A 24,675-nucleotide genomic window follows, 5' to 3' on the forward strand; every position below is an offset into this window, starting at 1 on the left:
GTACCAAAACAGTCATATTATGTTGTCTTTAAGATTGGTGTCTGATTGGTGACTGATTAGCTGCCCTGTATTGTGCCTAATTCAAAAGGCATTCAGAGTTGAAACACTCCTTATAACTTCAATGTAAATAGGCAGTTTGTGTGATATTACCAATAAATAAAATAAATAAATGCTATATATATAGCATTTATATAGTTGCGGGATATATATATATATATATATATATATATATATATGTGTGTGTGTGTGTGTGTGTGTGTGTGTGTGTGTGTGTGTATGTATATATATATATATATATATATATATATATATATATATATATATATATATATATATATATATATATATCCCGCAACCCTGAGGGAGAAGCGGCTTAGAAAATGTATGTGTGTAACATGACATGTTAAAGAAATGTTTAGCCCTTCAAAGTAATATTCTTTGTTTTCAGAATACATTGTTTTCATTGCATTGTCAGAATTGACCGTTTTGCGTCTGTCAGACTTTTAGCAAGGCCGCTTAGCTTCTAGTGGCATCTGGTAGCAACTGCAGTGGTCATTCTGATGGATAAAACTTCTGTACACAGAGGAATATATAAGTGGAAACTATTCATTTTTATTCAAAAATAAACTGGCTTTAGAAGATGTTCAGTGAAGACATACATAGTTTACAGTGACACAAGAGCGGATGGTAAATATAGCTATTGTCTCTGTGCTGTTCTTTGCGCGAATATCCTTAAATAACTTATATAACTGTTTAGCTGCTTGTGGTTTGTTTATATGTGCGAGGTAACCTTACTGTCCGCTGTACCGCTAGCAGTGGGTTAGCAGACGTCTGGATTTACAAGATAAGTAAGTGCAGTAAGTAAACCGCTCTGCCAGGGAAACGCCATGTAACATTAGATATACTTTGCGTAGGGTTGGCAGAATAATTTAGATGTTTGACTGTAGACTCAGTTCTTAACTCCAGCATGCGTTGGGTTTAACGTAGCTTAGCTCACTAGCATTAACAGTAACATTACCCGACCTGGTGGCGTTAACCGGACACGCATGCTGGTTGTGCTGTTTATGGGCAACAATATTACACTAGTTCTGCTTTATGAAGACTTCTTTGGCCAATTATGATTTATTGCTTGCGATTTAAAGGCATTATGTCCATATCTATGGCTGAATATTAGGCGGCTGTGACGAGACGGGTAATGGTTGGTTAGTGTAGTGGGTAACACCTCTGCCTTCTATGGCCACCACCTCCTCCTACCTGTGTAAGCTGATCAAACTGTAAGTCGCTCTGGATAAGAGCGTCAGCCAAAATGCCATAAATGTAAAATGTAAAATATTTGAGAACTGCCAGTATGCATGTAAAAATGATTGTGTAAAGCAGACTTACATTAATCAAACCAAACAAATCTTGACCCATTGCTTCCTACCAAAGAATAGAGCACACAGTACCCTCCACTAATATTGGCACCCCTGGTAAACAAGAGCAGAAAGATTATAAAATATAAAATATTTAAAAATTCAGTTCCTTATGATCTTTCATTCAAAAAGATCTAACCTTTGTTTTGAAGTTCAGTGATTCAAAGAAAAAAACTATATTTTAACATGAAATTGTTTTTTTCTCAAATTTACATGTGGAACAATGGTTGGTACCCTCTTAAATTCTGACCTGGAGAAATCTAACTGAAGTACATTCTCATTTCTGTTTTATGTAGAAACAGATAAATGGTCACCCACGACTTCCTGTTTCACTGGGGTATAAATATGAGGTGACACACAGACCAAATTACTCATCTGTCATTATGAGAGAGACCAGATAATGCAGCAATGGTGTGTGATTAAAGATTATTAAGCTGCACAAATAAGGAAATGGCTACAAGAAGGGCAACAATTAAGAAGTTTAAAGCAAGTGCCATTAAGAGGGTGTTTTTGTATATATTGACCCCACACCCAGTGAGGAAGATGATTTGACTGTTTGCAAACACTAGTTAGGTCACATAACCACAAGTTATTTAGGAGGGTTGCCAGAAGAAATTCTCTGCTGTCAAAGGACCACAAACTCAAGCACCTATAATTTGCCAGATGTTACTGGACCTTTCAGTGGGATAGTGTTCTATTGTCAGATGAGAACAAAATAGAGATTTTAGGCAAGACAGTAAAATCCACGGGTGGATTTAGCATAGACGCATAAATAGCCATGCAGAAAAGTATCTCTTCCCCACTGTAAAGCATGGTGATGGGCTGTTTTTCTTTTAAAAGCTCAGCACAACATGTTAAGATACATATCATTAAGACCTCCATCAAGTACCAGCAGATTTTAAACCAAACCTGACTGTCTCAGCCAGAAAGCTTAAACTGGGCCATAATTTGGATCTTCCAGCAGGACAATGTCTCAAAGCACACCTCATAATCAACATAAAAAATGGTTCACTGACCACAGAATCAAGGGTTTGCCATGGCCATCCCAGTCCCCTGACCTAAGCCCCATAGAATACCTGAAGGATAAGCTCCACAATGTGGACCTGGAAAGGTTCTGTTTAGAGGACTGGTCTCAGATCTCTTTCCATGTGTTCTTCAATCTCATTAAGCATTATAGAAGAAAACCTAGAGCTGTTATCTTTACAAAGGGAGCCTGCTCAAAGTATTAAATGAAGGGGAGCAAACTATCGTGGCACACACAAAAAATGAATGAGTATTGTGATAAAATGTATTTAGGGTTCAGAATGCACTGTGTGTTTTTCTTTCTTTTTTTTAAAGTATGGCATTTACTGTTTTTTTTTGCAAATGAACTCTTCATTAGTAGAGGGTACGCTACCAGTGGCAGAAAGTAGACCTCAGCTTATTTTTCATGCTATTAAGTAGATATGAATGCAACATTTCCAATTTAGGAACTGTGACATTTGCTGTGTAACATCTGAGAAGGCTGTTTTAGGTGTAATGTCCCAGAAACACACAACTGCCAACTGTGAAGGTAGCCAGATGTCCTGCTCCCATATGCGATCAATATAGGAGCAGGACATCTGGGACTTTCCTTGATAATTAAGCTAAAAAGTTCTAGAGGACATGTTAGTGAGCTACCCAGAGATCTAGAAATGCCTCAAGTAGATGGTCTGCTTTCCCTGAGAAAGTGTTGTCCCCACTTGACATAGTATGTCAGTCTTATCCTAAGAATCTTTGGGGTTTCTCCCAATATATATTTAAATGACTGGCTGTAGACTGTTGACCTTGTGTCACTGTGGATGTGTTCTCTGTTGTCCTCTCTCTCTCTCTCTCTCTCTCTCTCTCTCTCTCTCTCTTTCTCACTTTCATCTTCTCAGATGAGATCTGATTGAAGTGTGACCTTTCTTGTTCTTATAGTGTTGCAGCCCTTTCACTTTGTAGGGCAGGCTGCAGCACTGCATACCCCTGACATTAACTCACAACTTCGGCTCTCTGTTAATAGCTATCAAAGAGAGCCAGCTTCCTGTGGCATAAACTCACACATACTGTACAGACACACACACACACACACACATTTTCTCACCTCCATTTGACTATTCAGCACGAACCTTTAACACCTCAGATTGATTCCTTTCCTGCTTGCAGATTTGTACCTTGAGGCACACTGTGGATTTATTGTTTCTTGGCCTACTGCTCTTGCACAGTGGGTTCTGGCAGGACTCTAACAGTTAACTGCATCCATAGTGGCAAAGAAACTCAATATTTACTGCTGACATTGTGAATTTTATGACATTGTTATGTTACTGATGTGTCACTGCTGCCCTTGAGATTGTTGCTTTAAACCAGGCTTACGTGATGGTCTGTGGTTTTCGGAGTATTTAGTGGTTCGCTTCTAGGGATGCACCGATGAGGATTTTTTTATGGCCAATTTTGATTTTATACTGGCCAGTTTGACCAAGGACATATTTTATTGGCCCTTTTTTTTAAACTCAAAGCTCATTCTGTGTGAGCTAAATGAATACAGGAAACAACAGTGCATTTCCAATACTTTCTAATAGCTAAAGTCTCAATATAAATAAATGTAATGGGCCACTGTAAATTCTTAAATGAAAAATCAATAAATAGCATAAATATAAGGGATACATTCTAAGTAAGGGACAACGGGCTATTTAGCACAATGAATCAAGCATAATTATGCTATTTTTGGTATAGGTATAGCGGGAGCAGTTCTTTTTTTAATCAGTCAGGTTCCCTCAACATAGTTGAGCTTAATATTAAGTTTGTAACCTGTATATGTTCATATATTGTGTCAAGTTTGCAAGATAATTTTTATCCTGACTTCCTAACTGGAAGGCAGTACACTTTACCTTCATGATACAAACTTGTGTGTGTATTTTTGCAGACTCATTCCACCTCTTAACCAGCTCGATCTTCTGAGAAACCTGAAGAGCAAATCTGGTCTTTCCTTTAGGTACTGTAAAAATGCTAATTATTTATTCTTTCACCATTTTTTAAGCAAGTATTATTGTGGTAAAGTTACTGTTCCCTGTAAAACATGATATTTGCATACCTAATATATTCACATATATGCATTATCATGCAGGAAGGAAGCCCAACCAGAGCCCTCCCCAAGGTACGTGTATATACCTACAGTATTTCATATTTGTTTATTAATGAATGTGTGAATCAATGTCTTCATTCACAATTCCTTTCTGACAAAACTTGCTTATTTTTACTGTTTGTCATTTCAAATGATTTTATTCAATTAAACAACAACAACAATAATAATAACAATAAACAACTCTTCATCAGTGACCTCAGGGGCAGCCTAGGATATTTTACCTGTCCAGTCCCAGAGTAACGATCCATGTTGGCTGTCTATGGATGTTTTTTTATGAGCATGTTTGCTGGCTTTGACCTTGTCCTTGTGCAGATGGATGTGTTGTGTGGTGCTTCCTGTGTCTGTATGCATTGAATGATGCCAGATGACAGTAAACTCTAAACTCTCTAAACCAGTGGTTTTCAAATCAGTTGCCAGGGTCCCGCAGACACTCCAACTGAAGTCACAGTAATCAAGAATAGAGCATCTAAAGATCAGTTTGAGACTCACTGCTCCAAACCACTTAAACCTTTTTTATGTGTTGGACTGGGTTTCTACAGTAATCTCCAGGGGTGTGTAGAATAGCTTAAACTCATATTCAAGTGTTATGCTGATGGAATAATAAAATAAAATAAAAAAAATCTCAAAAAACAGGAGAAAAAAATCAGGTCAAAAACTACTGAAATACTATTGAGTTCCTATTAACACTAACCAGAAAGGTCCTGTCTGTAACCCATTGCTTCCAAAGTGCAGATGCTGCCCAAACATAATGCAGTTCAACAAAAAAGGGGATTACCATCTAAATGTTACTGACTAAAATGTAAGTGGGTAAAAGGTAGAGTCGTTTACTCACAAATATTCTTGAGTAAAAGTAAAAATATCATGAAAGTACAAATCCGTCAACATTTTAGTTGAGTACATATAACCGAGTAAATGGAACTGGTTAATACTACTCTCTGGTTATCTCTCAGATTACAACTCTTTACTGAGTCACCAGACTGTGAGTCTTCTCATATTTGTGATATTGTCAAAGTGATCAACTACACTTGCCTGCAGCATCTGTAGTTCTTGACTCTTAGCCTCTGTTACGCATAACATACAAAACTATTTCTTGAGCTTTTAAAACCTTTGTCCTTTGCAGTCAGAAGGTCAGTCTGAAAGAACGGGTGTTCTCCAGCCCAAGAAGCTCGGGCGCCAAAGGGAAGGGCTCACCCCAGAACCAGCAGCCCCTGAGGTGCTCACCCAGTGCAGACAACAGCGTTGAGGACAGTCCTTCCAAGGTGCCCAAGAGCCTAAGCTTTGGTGACCGCAGCCGTGCTAGACAGGCATTCCGGTTCAAAGGAGCAGCTTCACGTCAGAACTCAGAAGGTGAGGGAATCGAAAAAAGAAATTGTGATGCTTTTCTATTGCTATGAATTTTGGCTGGTTTGTACATGTGAATTGCTAGATAGTGGAAAGTCTGGTTAAGTACCTTTTTGGATTGTTTTGATGTGGCACTAGCTGAAATGTGTTGGAGGACGTCATACTGTGTATGATTTGAGTGAGTGGTTGTGAAGCTGTGGTTATGGTCCTAGTCATGCAATGTCCAAGTTGTTTCAAAATTCATTTGAAATTATATTCAAGGTCAGGTAGCTACATATACTGATAACACTGGTGAGGATTCAAACCTGTTTCAATGGCAGGACAGTAAGTTAATTGGAGTTTGACTAAGCTGATTAAATCAAGGCTAAATTTACAAGTTCATACATCAGGATTCTTGTTCCTTTTCCTGTGAGCTGTTGCATGTTATTGTTGCGCAGTAAGTTGTGGTTGTATTGTGAAAGATATATTTTTCTATTGTTGCAGCTTTCTTTGTAAATATTCTAATGGTTTCAGCATAATGTGTTGAATGTTGCTTTTTGCTGCCTTTGTATTAGTGTATATATTGTGAAAGTTGGGTGAAAGCACAGAAACTCTGGAGCCCAGCATTAAAGTTAATGGATTTTATTACTGTAGGTACACTATAGGTCCAAAAGTATGGCGATATTCCTTCTAATTAATTACTTTAGGGTGCACACATTGCAGGCAGAGATATTCAATTCCACACACACTCAGTTTGTATAACCTCCACAGAAAAGTTCTGCCAATAGATCATGGCACTCTGGAGCAGTTGCACAAGTCTAAGGTCACCATGCCCAGTGCCAAGCATCTAATAACTTGTTGGAGTTGAAAATGCAATCAAATCCTCACAATGTTCCAGCATCTAATGTAAAGTCTTGTATGGAAAGTAGAGGCTGAATGCAGCATATAGAGGGATGAACTCCCTGTTTAAACCCTTGATTTCAGAAGAAACACTGGATGAGAAGATGTCTGCAAACCTCTGGACATCCAGTGTATATTAGTCATTAAAACAGAAATTAGAAGTACTGTATTCACTGTCATAACATAACCTTGTATTTCTGAAATAATAATCTTATAACAACATATAGCAAGTCGATTTAAACTATTTCCATAGGTCAATTCATCAGGCAGTGTCAAATGGAGTGGTGAGATTTTGATATGAAAACACTGAAAAGCTTTTGTTTTGAGATTGGTTTTGTGTTTTTTGGGATCAAAGATATTCCAAATGCCCAGAGTTTGTGTGTTGTCTGCAGTATCCTGAAAAAAAGTGCCTTTAAAGCTTGCGCTCTGGTATCACTTTCTACAAAGTGCGAATTCGAGAAGCCCCAGGTTTTTTTCAGTGCTTTTATTGAAGAACAGTAAGTCGGTAACAGATATGCTTTTGGTAAATTAAATTTAGTACAAAAAAATCCAAGTGATATGAATCCTTTAGTCAGTTTTAAACTGTTAACTTCTGTCTAGTAATGCATCAGTTTTTTTTGTTCTGGGGGCTCAGTTAATAGCACATTGTGTAAAGTGCAACCTATATGTAATTTATGTGTGTTTAATTTTTTTCCCACCATTTTGAAATGAATCTGGATCCTGATGCTGTGCTTTCCATTTCTCTGTTTGATGCTGATGCTAAAGTGCTGATTGAGATGCAGGCAGAAGATTTGAGGCAGAAGAGCTCCCCAGGTCAGGCAAACCAGATGGGTCTGGGCTCAATACAACTTCTACCCTTAAAATGACACCTTCTAAAATCAAACTAGCGTAGTTGTAACACATCTTGATGTCAGAGGATATGCTGTTATGTTTTTTTTTCCTTTGTCTTCTGATTTTGTTTTACTTGTTAACTATGAATGTGACTTTTCTTTTTATTTTGGATTATGGATGCATAAGAGGTGCATGTGAGTTAGAGGTTAAACCATTTGACAGGGGTGTCCAGTCTTATCCGCAAAAGACCAGTATTTCTGCAGGTTTTTCATTCCAAACAAGCAGGAGCATACCTGATTCTTCTTGTTTAAACAAATTTAAACCAACAACGGTCTCAGTGTACAAACAATTAATCGTGAGCACTCCTGCTTTGTTGGAATGAAAGCCTGCAGCCACAACTGAGCTTTGTATATAAGTTTTTGACACTTCTGGTACATCTGTTCACAGATGAGTAAGTGACTTATGTTGTATGTTGATGAGAGAATGGACAGTACAGTACATTAAAAGGTTATGTAATTCATTTTTACATTTCATTTGTTACTAAGTTTCTAGTGTATCGAAATATTTTGTTCAACTTGAGATCTAGTCTGGCTAACAAGAATTTACAAAGTGGATCATTCTAATGAGTTTTGATTGGATTGAGTTAAGTAGGAAATAGGAAATAAAGACACATAGGAAATAAAAAGACTAGGGCAGTCTAGTTTTTGCTGGTCCGCCATCAGCTGCAAGGCATTTGTCACACTAGTGTCTGTTTGAGAATCTTAGCTTGGCAAAATCCTTAAAAAGGGCAATTATAAAAAAAAAATAGCAATCAAACCTTCAAAACAGTTTTCCATTTTAAATTCTTATGTTCTTCATAGTCATGTACTACTTCTTGACTTTATCCTCACCTGGAACTGTAAATAAATAACCTTAATAAGCTACTTATTCAGCGTAATAGAGAGGAAAAAAAACTCCAACTGAAGTCAGACACAGATTAAGCTTAAATGGAAGTACTTGCTGCTTATTTTGTTTATTTTGCTTCCGGCCGTGTAGTTCCGTCAAGGTGAACTGACATCCAATATCTGACATAGTCTATTCACAAATACATGATCCTCTAGCTCACTGTAAAATAACTTCACCATACACCGTTTATTCCCAGTAAACACAAAGCAGGAATTAAATCACCGAATGGTTATTTTTGATGCTTTGCTGGGCTCGGGAGCTGCTGTCAGACATGTCGTTCACATGATCTCTTAAGAATGACTTCATTTATTATATTATTATATAATTATATATTTATCAAATAAATATATTTGATTTAGTGATCATTCTAGTTCATTTAGGCTATTCATTAATTTGCGGCATTCCGCTCTCACTTGCTGTGGGCTGGTTTCCTTCCCACTCCCACGTGCAACACTGACAATTAGTCCCACGCCACAAGGTCCTGCGAGAATCCACGGAATCGCGGACCTCTACTTTCTTCCATTATTTATATGTTGGGTGCCTTGGGCAGTGCTTGTGCATGCATCAAAAATGGTAGTCAGCTAGTCTGAGACATCTATTCTCGTAGGCTGGCCTGCTGAGCGGTTCAGCAAAAATATAAAAATAATTAAGAATATTTAAATTCCTTTTACTGTAAATTTAAATATTTAAATATTGTACAGGGCCATAAATATGCTCAAGCTGTAAAATTTTATTTTGATGCTGTGCAATGATGTTAGTGTAACGAAGTTTATTTTGTTTTACGTACAAAGTAATAATGGATCGTTTATTCATTTTTTATTTTTTCCCCTATGGAAATAATAATTACTCTACTTTTTAAATGTTTGAGTCTCTCAGTTATTCCTTTTACTCATTATGCACCTTATAGTTGTTTGGTTAAATTATTTCAGTTTTACTCTCTAATGTTGAATTTGTTGTTTGGTCAGGAGGAAATATTATTAATTAATTAATTATTTATATCTGAGCAACTTCGATTAGATGTAATATCAGCAACAAACAAGTAAAAAATTTAGTCAAATGTCTTCATTTATAACTTTAACTGCTCAAAATATATCAGGGTTTAATTGGAAGAGTCTGAACTGAAATCACTGTCAAAATTATTAGACTTAATTTGTATTTTAGAGAGTCTGTTTCAGGCAATGTTTATTTTAACGTGTGCAGGTAATGCACTTTCATCATCTTTCATTGTCTCCAGTTTTCATAAGAAGACTATAAAGAATTTAAACATGGAACATTTTAGCATTCATTAAATAATGTCCATCAGTCTGACGTATCAGCATTCATTTCTTATTTTCAGTATTTTCTAACATTTTAAAATGTTAATACATAAGATGGTATCTTATGTTTGAACATAATGTTCTGTATGTGCTGTCTTGATTTTATTTAAAGCTCAAGATCACAGATTATTTATAGTGGCACTGATTATCATTTAAAGTCATGAAGCACTTGGCAAATCGATAAGACGCTGCTGTTAAACGTAATAAAAATGAAGTGGCCATCAGTTGGCAAGAGATAAAGATAGTCTTGTGATCTTGAAAAGAAACAGTTTTAAAGAAATCTTGTTATTTATGTTTGCTTTCAATCTGTGATTTCATTTTATGATTTTGTATTTCAGAATTTTTCTTACAATTTACTTGTATCACAAAGAACATTCTTTGACTTTTGAATTATGTTTCTCTGAAGGTACAGCAACGCTTCAGGATATACATTTCTTATATTTAGACAGGCTTATGCATTATTAGGTAACCAAATTCTCGATTCAATTTTTGATTCAACATTGAATTGTTGTTTGAATGGCTGCAACTGTCTCCATTAGTTTTCAAGCCCGCATCTTCCATTACTGCCTCTCATTACTGAGGCATGTGTTTTTCTAATTTTAAACCAATAATACTTAAGGCAAGACAAACCTTCCCTTTTATCGTAATACACTATGTGTAGAACTCTTAAATGAAGCAACAGCTTACCTTCAAAGAGGTATATGCCATATTGTTTCAAAAATGCTTGACATAATCTAAGCTGTCCTTTTGATGTTTTCATTCAGTTTCATTTTAGTGTTTGATGCAGTTTGAAATAGCCCTGTTTTTCTTTGTTTTGATTTCTTGATAGCCACCTTTTAACCAGCTTTTATTGTCATTTCTCTTCTCCAAACCTTTGCAGCAATTGAAGGGTTGATCAGTAAGACGATATCACATGTCTGCTAGGGATTGTGGCCACTAGAGCAAGCTCTTTTACAAACCCTAGAGCCAGTACCAACCAATAAGAGTGCATGTTTCTGTTCTAGACCCATTCCATAAGCTCATCGCAGGACCCATCACACCATGATTCCAACTCAACAGCCTCAGCCAGCTGGCAACCCTGCTCTGTTTCCTGCATGTGAGGAAAGCTGGTTAGTTTCTAGAGTCCCTGCAACTTAGCACCTAATGAGACCTTCCAGCATCACAGAGCACTGAAATGACTCCCCAGTTTTCAAAAAGCCATTTTAGACCTTCATGCTTCACTCAGATCCAAATTTCTATATAGTTTTGTCAGGCTCTGTGGTTTCGCTGGCATAGTTAGTACTGTTCTTACAGCTCCCATGCTAGGTGAACTGTGGTGACAAATAAGAAATAGTGCAGACCAGAGTTATTGCATCAGCATGACAATCAGCAGGGGGAAATGGAAAAATAGATATTGATTAATATTTTAAATTCCATAATCCAAAAAAAGTTTGAACTGGATAAATACAACCTAAGATCAGTAGTGGAGAACCATGTACTGGACACTTAAGATGATACAGCCAACAGTTGATGAGGGTGTTTTATTGAAGGCTCTTTCCTACTGCTGCTTTTAAGAGCATTAGCATTGTTCACTCTTGCTTCAATGCCTTTCAGTCCCCCTCACATTGCTAACCATTTGATGAAACAATAGCTTTTGACTTACAGGTACTCTGCAAATTGGAATATCAAAGAAATGTATTCGCTTCTGTTTTCACAAAATGTTTTTGCAGAGTGGCTGTAATTCAGACTCTCATGGAGGCAGGCTGTTAAAGTGCAGCGCTGATTGATTTTGTGCCTTTGTTTATGACAGTGAAGCCAGATGCATAGAAACAGTTTCACCTTGCATTTTTGCTGGCTCACTGACCTCTTGTTCTTTTGGACCATGGTTGTCTTTATTAAACCCAAACTTCTCAATTCTGCCTACCCTCCCTCCTCTCCTTTTGCATCAGGCCGCCATGAAATCACCAGGCCAATGAGATGAGAACACTGCCCATTAACCTGCTCTGACCCAATCAGTATTAAACTGTACACTGTCCTACTGAGATGTGCAAGTTAATGGCTGTGGCTGGCCTCTGCTTGGTTCCATCCCAGAGTGAAAGAGTTAAACAGAAGTGAAGCTAAGGGGCATGCTTACTAATGCTGGAGTCCTCCTGTGTCCATGTTGTGTTTTTGTAGAAGCCAGCCTTCCTGGAGAAGACATTGTTGATGACAATAAGAGCTGCCATTGTGAGTTTGTCCCACAAGATTTAACACCAGGGATCAAAGTTACCATCAGGGCTGTGTGGTAAGCAACAAGGATACAATCACAAAATGCAAAATTGACATCGTAAGCTAACAAGCAAATAGCAGAAAGTCTAGACTCCTAAAAGTAAAAATGTCAAAAGGGATCTTTGGAGTGATTCCTCAGAAAAAAACACCTTTAGTTCCTTAAAGAATACTTGAGTGTTTTTTTTTTTAAACCCATTAAACTGCAAGAGTTGAACGTGGCCCCACCCTCCTCACATATATAATAGCTGAAACATACACCCTGCAGGTTAATTGGCTAATCTCTATCTGCCTCGTCTATAGCACAGGTCACAATAATTTAGATATGCTTTCCTGTATTTAGTAAAAGAATAGAGCACATGTTGACCGAAAAGACACTTATAATTGATATAATAATAAGTTTTCAGGCTGCTGGATTTACTGTTCTTTTACAGTACAGGAGAAGCATTGAAACTGCTGCCCATGGGAGTCAGTTGTTAACAACAGATGGAGAAGACTATGCTGAAAAAAGTTGTATTCCTGTAAATCCTGTAAACTAAGCTAACTATTTCAGCCCAAGGCTGGAAAAGTAGGCAGCTGAATAAAAAGAGAAGAAACGTATTTAAGAAGAGCAGTGATGCCTCTGTTCAAGGGGAGTTCCACTAATTGTTCAAATGTTCTGCATAAATAAATGGTTAAGAGGTAAACGGTCATCGAGAGTGGTTTGATGTCAAGTGCTCCGTTCTAGAGAAACTTACTCAGTCGTGGTGATAGGAACCAGACGTCTACAGAAGTAAATGCCTTTAAAAGCTCATACACAGAAGGTTATAATATGATATGTTTGCAGATATGCTGCCTGATGCTGGAGACAGTGTTTCAAGATGGCAAAATGGTCCCAAGTGGTCCTTTTTTTTTGCCATTGCATATTTTTATATACATTTGAAAATGTGTCTCTTTAATTTTTAAATAAAATTTTATGTCTCTTTTTAGCATTTAACTCTTAAATTTGGTCTGTCAATTTTTATTTAATACTCATTTTTTTGTTTAAGTGATTAACTTCATCACATGTCTGTAAAGCACTTTGAGCTGCGACCACTGCTCTATAAAGTTATTATTATTATTATTATCATCATTTATATTAAAAGACACATGTACATTCACTGGTCATTTTGATAGTAAATAGAATGGCTATATTTCAGACATTGTCAACCTTGGTTTCTGTCAGCACCATTGTGAAGAAATCAGACCACCTTCTATGATTTGGTTGCCATCCCAGGAATTGAATTGTGTGTCATGATTTTGAAAAATGAATTCCTCTTTAATTGGCAGCATCCCTGAGTGCGTTTTTATCCCTGTATGCAGAACAGTAGAGGATGGCGCTGTCACAGTATCGGTAGGGGTTTTGCACGAATGCATTTACGTGGGTATAACATCAGACAAAAATTAGTTTAAACCTGATTTAAATGGTTTTGCTTTTTTGATTATATTATGTGCGTAAGTCCTGTCCAGATATAATCCAGATACACAAGGTAGATGAAATGACCAGGTGCAAACAGGGTCCAAAGATGGTTCTTCTATCGCCTCAGACCAAAGAACCCTTTGGCACCTTTTTTTTAATCTTCATTTTAAATGTACCAAGTAAATTAGTTTGTAGCCTGCTATTCCTTACTGTATAAGAAACTGAACTAATTCTGACATTTCCCATTTTAATATGATCGCAGTTCCAGTTCTCTCTGGTGACTTTCTGTGTACTAAACAAAATATGTAATATCTTGCAGCAGTCTTGTGGCTGCACACATTCTATGACACTTAGAAATAAAGTCAGGGGAATTTGAGTATTTGGGGTGACATTGGCACAGTGGGTTAAGACAGCAACAGCCAAAACATGGTGGAGCTAGAAGGTTCTCTGTGTTATCCACTACCCCTGAGTCTAGCATGGCAGCCATGACAGATCCTGAAAAATGTCAACTTCCAAGTTGCCAAGTTATTGCTGATGTACTGACACTGTACCGTATGTAATTTGGAGCTGTATTAACATATGATATGCAAATTCTTTGTCTCTGCAGCATTATGAGGTTTATGGTGTCAAAGCGAAAGTTTAAAGAGAGTCTGCGGCCTTACGATGTGATGGATGTTATTGAGCAGTATTCAGCTGGACACCTAGACATGTTGGCCAGGATTAAAAATCTGCAGTCCAGGCAAGACCAGACACAAAAATCTCAAACTGTCAGAGGGGAGAGTTTCTCCCCCTGTATGTTATACTGTCTTTCTTATACCGACACACATACATGCACAGACAACACTATTTGGAGCTGTAACTTAAATTATTACTGTTGTATAATGCTACAAATTCTCTTGCATGCCTCCCCCCTCTTTTGCGTCTTTCCTGGTTTGAACTGTGTGACATTTTTCACCCCTGTACACCATGTAGTCACTTAGGTCAACAATTGTCTTCCCAGTTTTGTAGTGTCTGTTTAATATCATGGTGTGTACCAATTTATCATTTTGTGATGTTTTGTGTGCGTAAACATTCACCCACCATGGAAGAACTTCACTGACAATTTTCATGTACAAGGCATATAGTATGGTCAGTCATCCTTTGAGTAGACAAGGGAAGACGGACCTGAACAAGTCTGACATTCAGCATTCACTTTCTCTCATTTAAGAGCAATTCCATTCAAACCCATCAAAAAGGACTATGCGTGTATATAGATATATATATATATATATTGTATTGTGATTTAACAAAGTGATTCAATATATACAGTTTTTAAATATATTCCTGCTTCTGGAGCATTTTTATAATGTCAAGGCATACTTTCAGTCTAAAAATCTTGTTCCAGTGTCCTGGCAAGATCATTGCATCAGTTAGTTCATTTAAGGAGCCGAAACTTTTAGGAAACCACCGTTTGGCTGTTTACTCCGTAAAGTATGTCTGGAATATATTTTCACTTATTTGTCCTTGTGTCTCTTTTCCTGTTTGAATTTCTTTTTTGTTGGTTTGTTGTATATTTGCCCCTTCCCCCTCCCTCGTGCTGATGTGCCCATGGCCCTGACGTTTGTGCTGGTCCGTGTCACGTCATTCTGCATTGTGCTGTCCTCTCCTCTATTTGCTTTGCCAGGATAGATATGATATTGGGTCCTCCGGGTCCCACCACTCCCCGCCATAAGAAGTATTCAACCAAAGGAACCAAAGAGTCGCCCCAGTTCTCACCTAGGTTAGGACGCACCAAACTGCATCTCTTGCTCGTATTAGAGCTGTAGTCTAATTTTTTTCTGGGTGTGCTGGCCGGAAATGAAAACAACCTGTTTTTGCTTAGGACTACATGACTGGTAGGACATTACGTCCTGGGCTGCTCAGTTACCACAAACAGTGTACAAGCATTGACCATTTTTTCTCATAGAGGTGGGTGGAGTAGCCTAAACTCATAATGCAGAAAATGTATTATTACTTCTAGAATGCAAAATGATATCCGAATCATAACGCTATTGACAAAAATGATCAATATCAAGCAGGTGTTTACATTTTATACCAAAATATTTTATATTTTGATGTATTTTTTGTACTCTAAACAGCAGAACATTTGGGTGACTTTGAGATACTGTGTTAACTACAGAAATAAATATGATATTTCTTCATAATTATGGATGTAGTCCCAATTTTTACATTTTATAAACGTGTTTGCACCAGAATAGGTGCCAACTACAGGGGGCATTGGGTCCTCTCTGAATTAAAGTTGGAGGGGGACAATGCCCTTACAATTCTAGTACAAAAATCTAGAAAAGCACTGGTAGTGAAACTACATAAAACAGTCTGAAAATAACCACTACAGTGAAACTACACTTAACAGTTTGAAAACTGTAGGGAGTTTAAACATGCAGGGAAGCTACAGCAACCAGAAAAAATGCTGTTTTCCGCATGTCAGACTCACTGGTTGACCACCCATCCTGCCCCCCCACCGGGATCACTGGCATTTTGGTCTTCTACCAAAGGCGAAAAGAGCCTTACAGCATGAGCTTAGCTCATTAGCAGTCATATTATGTACTTTGTTATATTTTGATGTTTCTGGGAGCTTATTACCACTCACTTCAATAATAAATTCCAGACTAATTAAATTTAATTTGAGTCATTATTTGCTGCTGACATTTTGCTATGGTGATGATAACAAATAGTTTTTTTTTTCTGGTCACTATAACTGATCCTGAAGCAGTCGAACCTTGAAGCCCCTTTGAAAAATGAGGAAGATGAAGCTGCAGTTGAACTAAAATGGTGCTATTTATTAGAGTAAAGGTGTGGAGCATGCAGACTGGTGAAAGCAGACTACACAGCCAAGTGAACTGAAGCTCAGTGGGTTTCTTATATGCATATTTCTATATATTCATCCACAAATCCTGCTGATATTTCCACATCCCTTCCCCAGTATTAAATGTCTTGGCATCAGCCTATAATCTCTCTATCATTGCATCCCTAGTTACATCAATGAGATACGTTTTGATACATTTCAGTGAGGGTAGAAAAGTGGTAGAAATAGTTTTTGCTCCAAAACTATCTTTGTATTGAGTAACTTATGGACTGCAGTAACATTAGTTCACCCAGCATCTATCAGCATAGAGACTGAAGTTTTGTTAGGCTGTGTTCTCTTTTTGAGATGCTTTTGGTCCTTTGAAGGTGTAAAGAACACAGAGCAGTAAGAATGCTGTCACCAACAAAACAATTAAAGTAAAACGCAACTAGCAATTACTAGTTCCTTTCAAAATAAAATGGAACGATTAAGTAAATATCAACAACTAAAACAAACCTGAGTAAAATATAGACCACTTTCCTCACAAAAACCTGGGAAAACATAGTAAAAATATTATTTTAAAAAATTCTCATTAATTTACTAATACTAAAGTACAAATCTATCAAAAGTACATGGAAATGAATAAATGTAACTAGTCACACCCACCTCTTTAAGCACATGTGTCTTCAGTAGTGCTCTTGCAGTGAAACCGAAACATTTTGCTCTTTGCCGAGGACAGTTGATGTAAATTAAAGAAAGTTAACAAACTCTTCATTCACTTTATATATTTTGTTTGTTGTAACTGAGCATGTCCTTTACCTTTCCATGCCTTTGCCATGACCACTTAATACTCTCTGCATAGGTCTGGCTCACAGTTAAAGCAAGGATTCTAAATACCATATACCACACAGGTAAGTAAATAGTAGCTGAACAAAAACAGGTTGAGCTGGTTTGCTTGCATCGCTGTATGAAATGTACAATCTGGACCGAGCAAAATGCAGCCAAGGTGCCAATGACCAAGTAGTATTATAATTTCAGCAGTGCTTTCTTATACGTATGCATGCTGGCATGACATATTACATGGGCATGCCACATAATGCACAAAGACCATTTTAGTATGTCTATCAGGCGTATTTACGTAAGCTCATTTTTGTTGACCTGTTCAGTTTTTTTTTGTTGGTTTGTTAGTTCAAGAAAACTTGGCGCTTCAATATATTAATTGAAGCAAACTGAATGTAGTAGGTAACAGGTAATGTTCTCGGCAAAGTCTAACAAATAAGATGCGCATCTTATTTCAATATTACGTGTAGTCTATCATTTTGAATAATGTGTCAAATTCATGTTATAAGCAAGAATCAGCATGTGATTTGACTAGATTACTGTGTATATGCATTTATGGACTTCATATATACATTCAGACAAATTCATATCTTGTATATGGATTTTTTTATGCTAAGCTGCATAGGTTTGGTAGTATAGGCAACCTCATCATTTTATAGCTTCACTGGCACATTGTTCAAATGATGTAAGACAATGCGAATAGTAAGTCCTTCTGGTGGGCCTGGCTCTCCTTTGTCCATTTCTCACTTTGTCTCTCTGTCTGGACACACTTCTTCATACCATACCCACCATTCTGCATGCTCTCAGACACATCTATAATGTTCTGCACTTGGCAGAGAGGTAGCGCAGGAGTGCGGGATTTCCTCTTATCTCCTATCTCCTCCTATTCTGCTTTTCTGTATGTTACTGTCTGTATTTCTACTGTTTAATCTTTAACACATTTAAAACATTGCAAATGTTCTGGGAAAGACTCTTCTGGCATTACCTTCATATAATCGGTTGATATTGGAACGTATGCTATATGCTAGATTTTGTCTCTCTTTGCTGTGATTGGTAGAGTGGACCAGATTGTGGGTAGAGGTGCTCAAATCACAGACAAGGACCGTCCCAAAAGCACCACCGAAACAGAGATTGCAGAGGACCCCAGCATGATGGGAAGGCTTGTGAAAGTAGAGAAACAGGTCACTAAACTTCATTTAGTTTTTCAACTTTACAAAGCTGGTGCTTTTAGTGTGAATTACACTATGATTTTGAAAGAAGGTCTGCTTTGTTTACATTAAATTTGTTGCTTGATTTTCTATACTGCCAACTAATTACCAAAAATGAAAGTTAGCATAAATATCAAGTGGCATAGATATATTTCTGTGCATATGTATGTGCATCAAAATTTCTGTAAATATGTAATGTAAATCACCTTTTCCATACATTGAACTATATTCCTAAAATGCAAAACAGTCTCTCTAAATTTAGATTGTGTTCAGGTTTTCTTGTAACAGCTGTAAAAAAAATGTATATAATACTAGAATGTTGCTGATCTTCAGTGTACCATTGTGATGGGCATAAGATAGTAAAGCTAGTAAACAGTAATTATGAAGCATTGTTAAAATTTTATTTATCCTTATTTGTGGCTTCTTTTAGAATATGACTAGAGCAAGATCATATTTTTGTGCCATGGAATACAATTTGGGCCTAAGAGGGTTAAATGCTTGATAACACTGTTAAAAAACACTGTAAACACTGTTGTCTGTGAATAGTTCAAATGAATTCAACTAACCGATTTTTTTTTATGTTACACAGGAAAAAATTTGCGTTATGCTGGCAATAGATAGTTGATGTAAAAGTGCTGGCCTACTTTACAACAAGTGAATTAAACATTATTGTGGGCGAAACAGCTGATAATCGTTCATGATTTGATGACATTGTTTTATAGACCTCCATTAGTCAGGAGACTTGAATATTGACATTGTGTCAAACCCGCACCATATACAGTGCACAGCACAGTCCTGTACCAAAGCTAGACAGTACACAAACTTAGATGTCACACTGATACTATGCTGTCCTTTTCATGCTAACATGAAAATTGGTGTCATGGATATACTAGAATGTGCGCATAAAATATATCATTGCTGTTCAATGAAAAACTATTTTTACTTTTCTGCATAATTTGAGCTCAGTCGTTTATACTAAGTGAAAATTTCATCATGATTGGACCAATAGAAACACTCAAAATTTGCTTGGAGTAAAACCTCTTTCTATTAACTTACATTAATTAATAATAATTCTTTATTTTTATATAGCGCTTTATCAAGGACATTGAAAGTAATTAATGTTTTTGCCCTCTCCTGTGAAATTATAATTTTGGATACATGTGTTTCGAATATCGAACATCATTTAAATACCTCTCGACACATGTTTTGTAGGCAGTTAACATAGTTCCATTTAAATTACAAGATCAAAGTAACTTCACAGTAAATGAATGAGTAATGAGAGTAATGAGGACATCAAAGTTGAAGCAGCGTCATTAGTTAAGAAATGGTATGACATACTATAATAGAAAAAATCTACTATGCTTTCTGACAATAACATAACATGCGACATAACATAAAATGTAAATATATATCATGTAAAATTTAGATTTTTAAGTGCCCTTCAACTTTTGTTCTTTATTTCCTTTGGGGGCTTAAAGTCATACTTTAAGGGATCAGGTTCTTCAAACCCACCCTGGCTTTAGGGACTCTATTTTTGTGCTGCACATCAAAAATTCATAGCAAATTATACCAATATCAGCGGAACTGAACTTTCAAAAATCTGTGTTCCATATCCTGCCTTTGCAAGATGACTTTGTGAAATTGTCAGCCAGTGTACTAAAATACTAACTAGTGTAGTGACATACTCATGAAATACTGGTGAACAAATTATTAAATGAGATTTTCATTTCTAATTTAAGCTTATAAGCTTAGATTTATACTAGAAATTATACTTAGGTTAATTTTAAATAGTTTACCATATTATTTATCTTTTAGTAACTTAAGGCGGTCAATCTCCAAAATAAGTGATTTAAGTTCTGGTTTAATGCTGGTCTGAACCTGAAGCAGGATGTTTTCCTAACTCTGGTCTTCCATAGGTGATGTCAATGGAAAGGAAACTGGACTTTCTAGTGAACATCTACATTCAGCGAATGGGAATCCCACAGTCTGAGACAGATGCCTACTTTGCGTCCAAGGAGCCTGACCCAGCCCCGCCATACCATAGCCCAGTTGACCACATGGAGAAGTCCGGCTCCATTACTAAAATCATCCGTTCCAACAGCTCTGTTGGCCAGAAGAACTTTGACCCGCCTCCCTCCACCTGTGCCAACCAGACCCACTGCCATCCCTCCACCTCCTGGCATCCTCAAGCCCTTCCTGAACCCCCTCAGCAAAGCCAGGGCGCCTCCCCTGTGGCTGACCCATCTTTGGTACGCATCCCACCTCCACCGGCGCACGAGCGCTCCTCTGGTGGACATAACGGTGGTTCCAGAAGTGCAGGGCAGCACCACTCTCGTGGGAATGGGCTAGAGGAGGGGAAAGCTGGAGGTCTGTCCCAGCAACAGGCAGGTGCTGAGAGTGACACCTCCATATCCATCCCTTCAGTGGATCATGAAGAACTGGAACGCTCCTTCAGTGGCTTCAGCATCTCCCAATCAAAGGAGAACCTGGACTTTCTCAACAACACCTACTTCAGCGGGGTGGCACGCTGCTCTAAAGTGAGACCCTACATTGCAGAGGGCGAATCCGATACAGACTCTGACCTCTGCGCCCCTTCACCCCACTCTGCCACTGGGGAAGGAGCTTATGGCGACAGGGGTTGGTCTGGCTCAAAGTAGTTTAAGTAAGCTTTTAAAGTGGTGTTCACCACTCGGGATAGCAGCCTCTGAAGCCAAATGCAATGAAAGACTTGGCGAAAAACTGTATTTGTCATCTTTAAAATCAGCGCTATGTCTTGCAGATACAGCTCCAAAATCAGTGCCAGGATCTTGGTGGTAATGCCAACCGCCTGAAATGTGGAACCTCCTGGTACTTACAAATTATTTGGACACCTTGAAATGGTAGGTGTGGCTGTTACCTATAAAGGTGCCATCAGTCATTTCTTCTTTCAAGAGACAAGCATCTGTTCATCAGTCATCTTGCATCTCTTTTAAACAAAAATGGAAATCAGAGAACAGCGTAAAGAAAGACCAGATGGACAAAAAGAGCTGAGGATAAAAAAAAGTAATGGTATGTCTCCATATTAAAGCACATACTATTCTTAAAGCACATAAGTTCATGTGTCCACCCCGGCAGGTAATGTTTGGTGACCTGTTCAGCCTGACTTGTTATTCTGAATGGTTCCACTACATCCACATTAGCCCATGAATGTACTTCATGACATGACTACTTAATAGCTGAAAATCAAATTTCTATTTTCATCACACCACCTTACTATTCTCTTTAGAAACAATATCGCATTGTACTCCTCTAGAAAAACATATGAGTTTCACTTTAATTATATATGAAAGGTACACTATCACAGGGTCACGAGTTTACAGCATTTTTATCTAATCCCTAGTTTTAATCATTTGCATGAATCAAGAACATTTAAAAGGGATGAATATTTGCCATTTATTTCATACTTCAAATTAATACAGCTTCAAGAAGAAGTGAAAAAAAGCTTAATATTTTTATGCATTCTTTTTTTTCCTAAAGAGAACCACTAAAGCAATGTCTAAATATAATGTGTATTAACAATTATCATGAATTTAGTGACCCCCTTTAACAAATCTAAATTTATGCATCATAGTCACATTACATCAGTCAGATATTATTTTGTGTAATAATTGAAATTTTCTTTTTTATTTATGATTAACTGGCTAACTTTAACATCTGATTAAGAAACATTCAACTTGGATTGTCAGTTCATTGATAATATTAACTTTTACCATCTTTGCTGTAATTCTTTTACTGGTCAGGACATTTACAGTAAGCAAAACACAGTAAAATTGTCTACTACTCACTTGTCCTGATATTGCACAGTTTTAAGCATAGTTGTAATTGCCACAAGGGAGCGCCAGTTACCCAGCATACACTACTTTTGACTTTCTCCCATTTTATGCAACTACAGAATCTTTTGTGGTTACGCAAAATGTTCTACTCTATCAATCCAGCATTATCAAACAACATGCTAAGAGAATAATGTGTAGAACTTCCAGACAGTTTAGATACCTGATGGCTGGCATGTCATTTAAATGATGGGGAGAGATTACTTACCATGTGTCTTATCCTGTCAGTGAGAACATGGATAGTTGTGGTCACAAAATCCTCACGCACAAAATAGCATTATGGTACCACTGGGATTCAAACCAAGCACCTTCTGTAGTGCATACATATCCCATTTAACTGGTTCTATGGGTAGTTATGGTCCTCCAGCAGTAAAAAGTATTATGATACAACTGGGATTCAAGCCTGAGACCTTCTGCAGTGCACACTTCTTGGTTTATTTTTAGCTTGTGCACACGCAAATCCCATGTAAGACCTGGTTCTAAAGGAAACCTGTTATCTACACTGCATCAGTCACTGCTGAACCAGTCACGTGTTTTAAATGCACCTTCCACAAAGTGCATCTCCAAAGAGCACGGTTTAATTTGAACCATTTTGTCTTCCATCTAGCCTATGTTCTTATATTTAGTAGAGACAACTCTCGGAAAAACTCTTATTTCATTATTTCAGCAACTCCATCAAAGGCAAAGCCTTATGGGGCCAAGAACATTTATTAAAATCTAGAACAGCAGTAAAGTGACCATTTAAGTTGAGGCATACTAAACAATTTGTGTGATTTTCAGACTTGAGCTTCATCAAAGAACATGTGGCTAAGGAAACAGTATGCAGGCCTTAACTTACAGATGCATAAGGAATGCTTGAAAGACATTTCTCACTTGCCCATATAGAATGAGTGATAGGATTGTTGTAAAACCATGTAAAAAAAAAAAAAAAAAAAAAGGCTCAAATGCATTTTTGGGCACACTGACAAAAGTCTACAAGGTGTCTTGGTGTGTTAAACACCTTCAAAATATCTGTCATAGTCAATGACTTATGTTTCTATCGCATATCTTGTCATCACAGCTGCCTTGCTTGGTTTAAAGAAAAAAAAATTTGATTTTTCCAAAGAATATACTGTATTTTGCTAATTTGCCTTGGGTGTTATTGATAACGCAGATGCGAGTTTTGTCCATCTTTTTTGTTATGTAGAAGTGTCTTCTCGCTGCAAATCTGTTTTGAACACACAATGTGCTTGTGAATGTATTATTGAATGCTGTCACATGGACACAAAAACATAAACACAATATGTTGTTTTCATTTGAGAGGAAACCGCTCTCAAGCGTATAAATATCTTCATTCTAGGACTTGCAGGCATAGGCAACCATGGTTCTCATATTTCGCAAACATAAGATATAACTAGGGAATATGTTTGGCCCTGATTTATGCTAAGGCATTTGGATTTGTTGTTGGGTTCCACCTCCATAAATCGTTACATATTCGTATCATTGTTAGCTCCATAAAACATCTAGGACCAGTCATTGGGATCAAATGTGTAGTTTCTTACTTAGAGCAAAGGCTTGGATGTATAACGTTGCTATGATTAACAGCCTCATTATACTATCACCACATCTCAGAACATGGTTGTCTATCTCTGCCAAGGCCAGAAAACACACAGGACTGTGCAGAAGACAGATACAGAGATAGAGCAATACTTCACGCATGTCATGTATCCTGCAAGCCTTATGTTTTCTTTTCTACTCATGTCTCAAGTGGCAATTACATGATTTATGTTTACATTTTTTTACAATAAGCCAAGCTTTCAGCTGAATAAAACACACTGTTGTCCTTGCAAAGTCTGTAAGTGTAATGCAATTGTTTTTCAAGACTCCATGGCAAAGTTTACATTGTGTTGATGATGTCCTGTCAGATCCATGATTGTTTTCTGCAAAAAAGGCACTATTACTTTTTTGTTTGTTTGTTTCTTTGAGGGGAAAAAATGCTTGCCAGCATGTTTTAAACCGCTGAATGCCATAAATATAGCTTTTGATTATCATGTAGCATATCCCTTGTGTAGTCACTCGAATCCATGGACCCATGGGAACTGTATAATAAACTTTGTATTATTAGACTGGTTGACTGACCACTTCATGTTATTGTGCTTTGCAGTATCTTCTCTGATTCTAAAAGGGCATTGAAATTTAGCTTAGTAACAATAATGGCTGTAGTACAAGGTCAGGATAAGTTGCTGTGGTTATCTTTAGATTAGGGCTGGCATAAACAGTTCAGATGCTCAGGTATTTGGACATTACATTGGGATTTAGTGTTCGCTTATGTCTTTTTTTTTGCCAAGACACAAAAATTGTACCGTAAACTGCACCACATTTTATCATCAAAGGGCTTCAGATAGAA

General features: G+C 37.3%; 1 protein-coding gene across 4 annotated transcripts in view; it reads left to right on the forward strand.

Moving 5' to 3' along the window:
• Positions 1-23,227, forward strand: part of LOC108431827 (potassium voltage-gated channel subfamily KQT member 2) — a 72,041-nt gene extending 48,814 nt beyond the window's left edge. The window contains exons 9-17 of one of the 4 annotated variants that reach the window (XM_037534929.1): positions 4,336-4,404; positions 4,537-4,566; positions 5,675-5,901; positions 7,540-7,587; positions 12,021-12,129; positions 14,156-14,287; positions 15,212-15,307; positions 18,270-18,393; positions 20,337-23,227. In XM_037534929.1, coding sequence (XP_037390826.1) covers positions 4,336-4,404; positions 4,537-4,566; positions 5,675-5,901; positions 7,540-7,587; positions 12,021-12,129; positions 14,156-14,287; positions 15,212-15,307; positions 18,270-18,393; positions 20,337-21,077 — 1,576 coding nt within the window. In that variant the 3' untranslated portion in view covers positions 21,078-23,227. The remainder of the gene's footprint in view (positions 1-4,335; positions 4,405-4,536; positions 4,567-5,674; positions 5,902-7,539; positions 7,588-12,020; positions 12,130-14,155; positions 14,288-15,211; positions 15,308-18,269; positions 18,394-20,336) is intronic. The other 3 variants (XM_017705224.2, XM_037534930.1, XM_017705225.2) reach the window with 3 other exon arrangements.
• The last annotated feature ends 1,448 nt before the right edge of the window (positions 23,228-24,675 follow it).

This window comes from Pygocentrus nattereri, chromosome 26, assembly GCF_015220715.1.
Source record: "Pygocentrus nattereri isolate fPygNat1 chromosome 26, fPygNat1.pri, whole genome shotgun sequence".
NCBI lineage: Eukaryota > Metazoa > Chordata > Actinopteri > Characiformes > Serrasalmidae > Pygocentrus > Pygocentrus nattereri.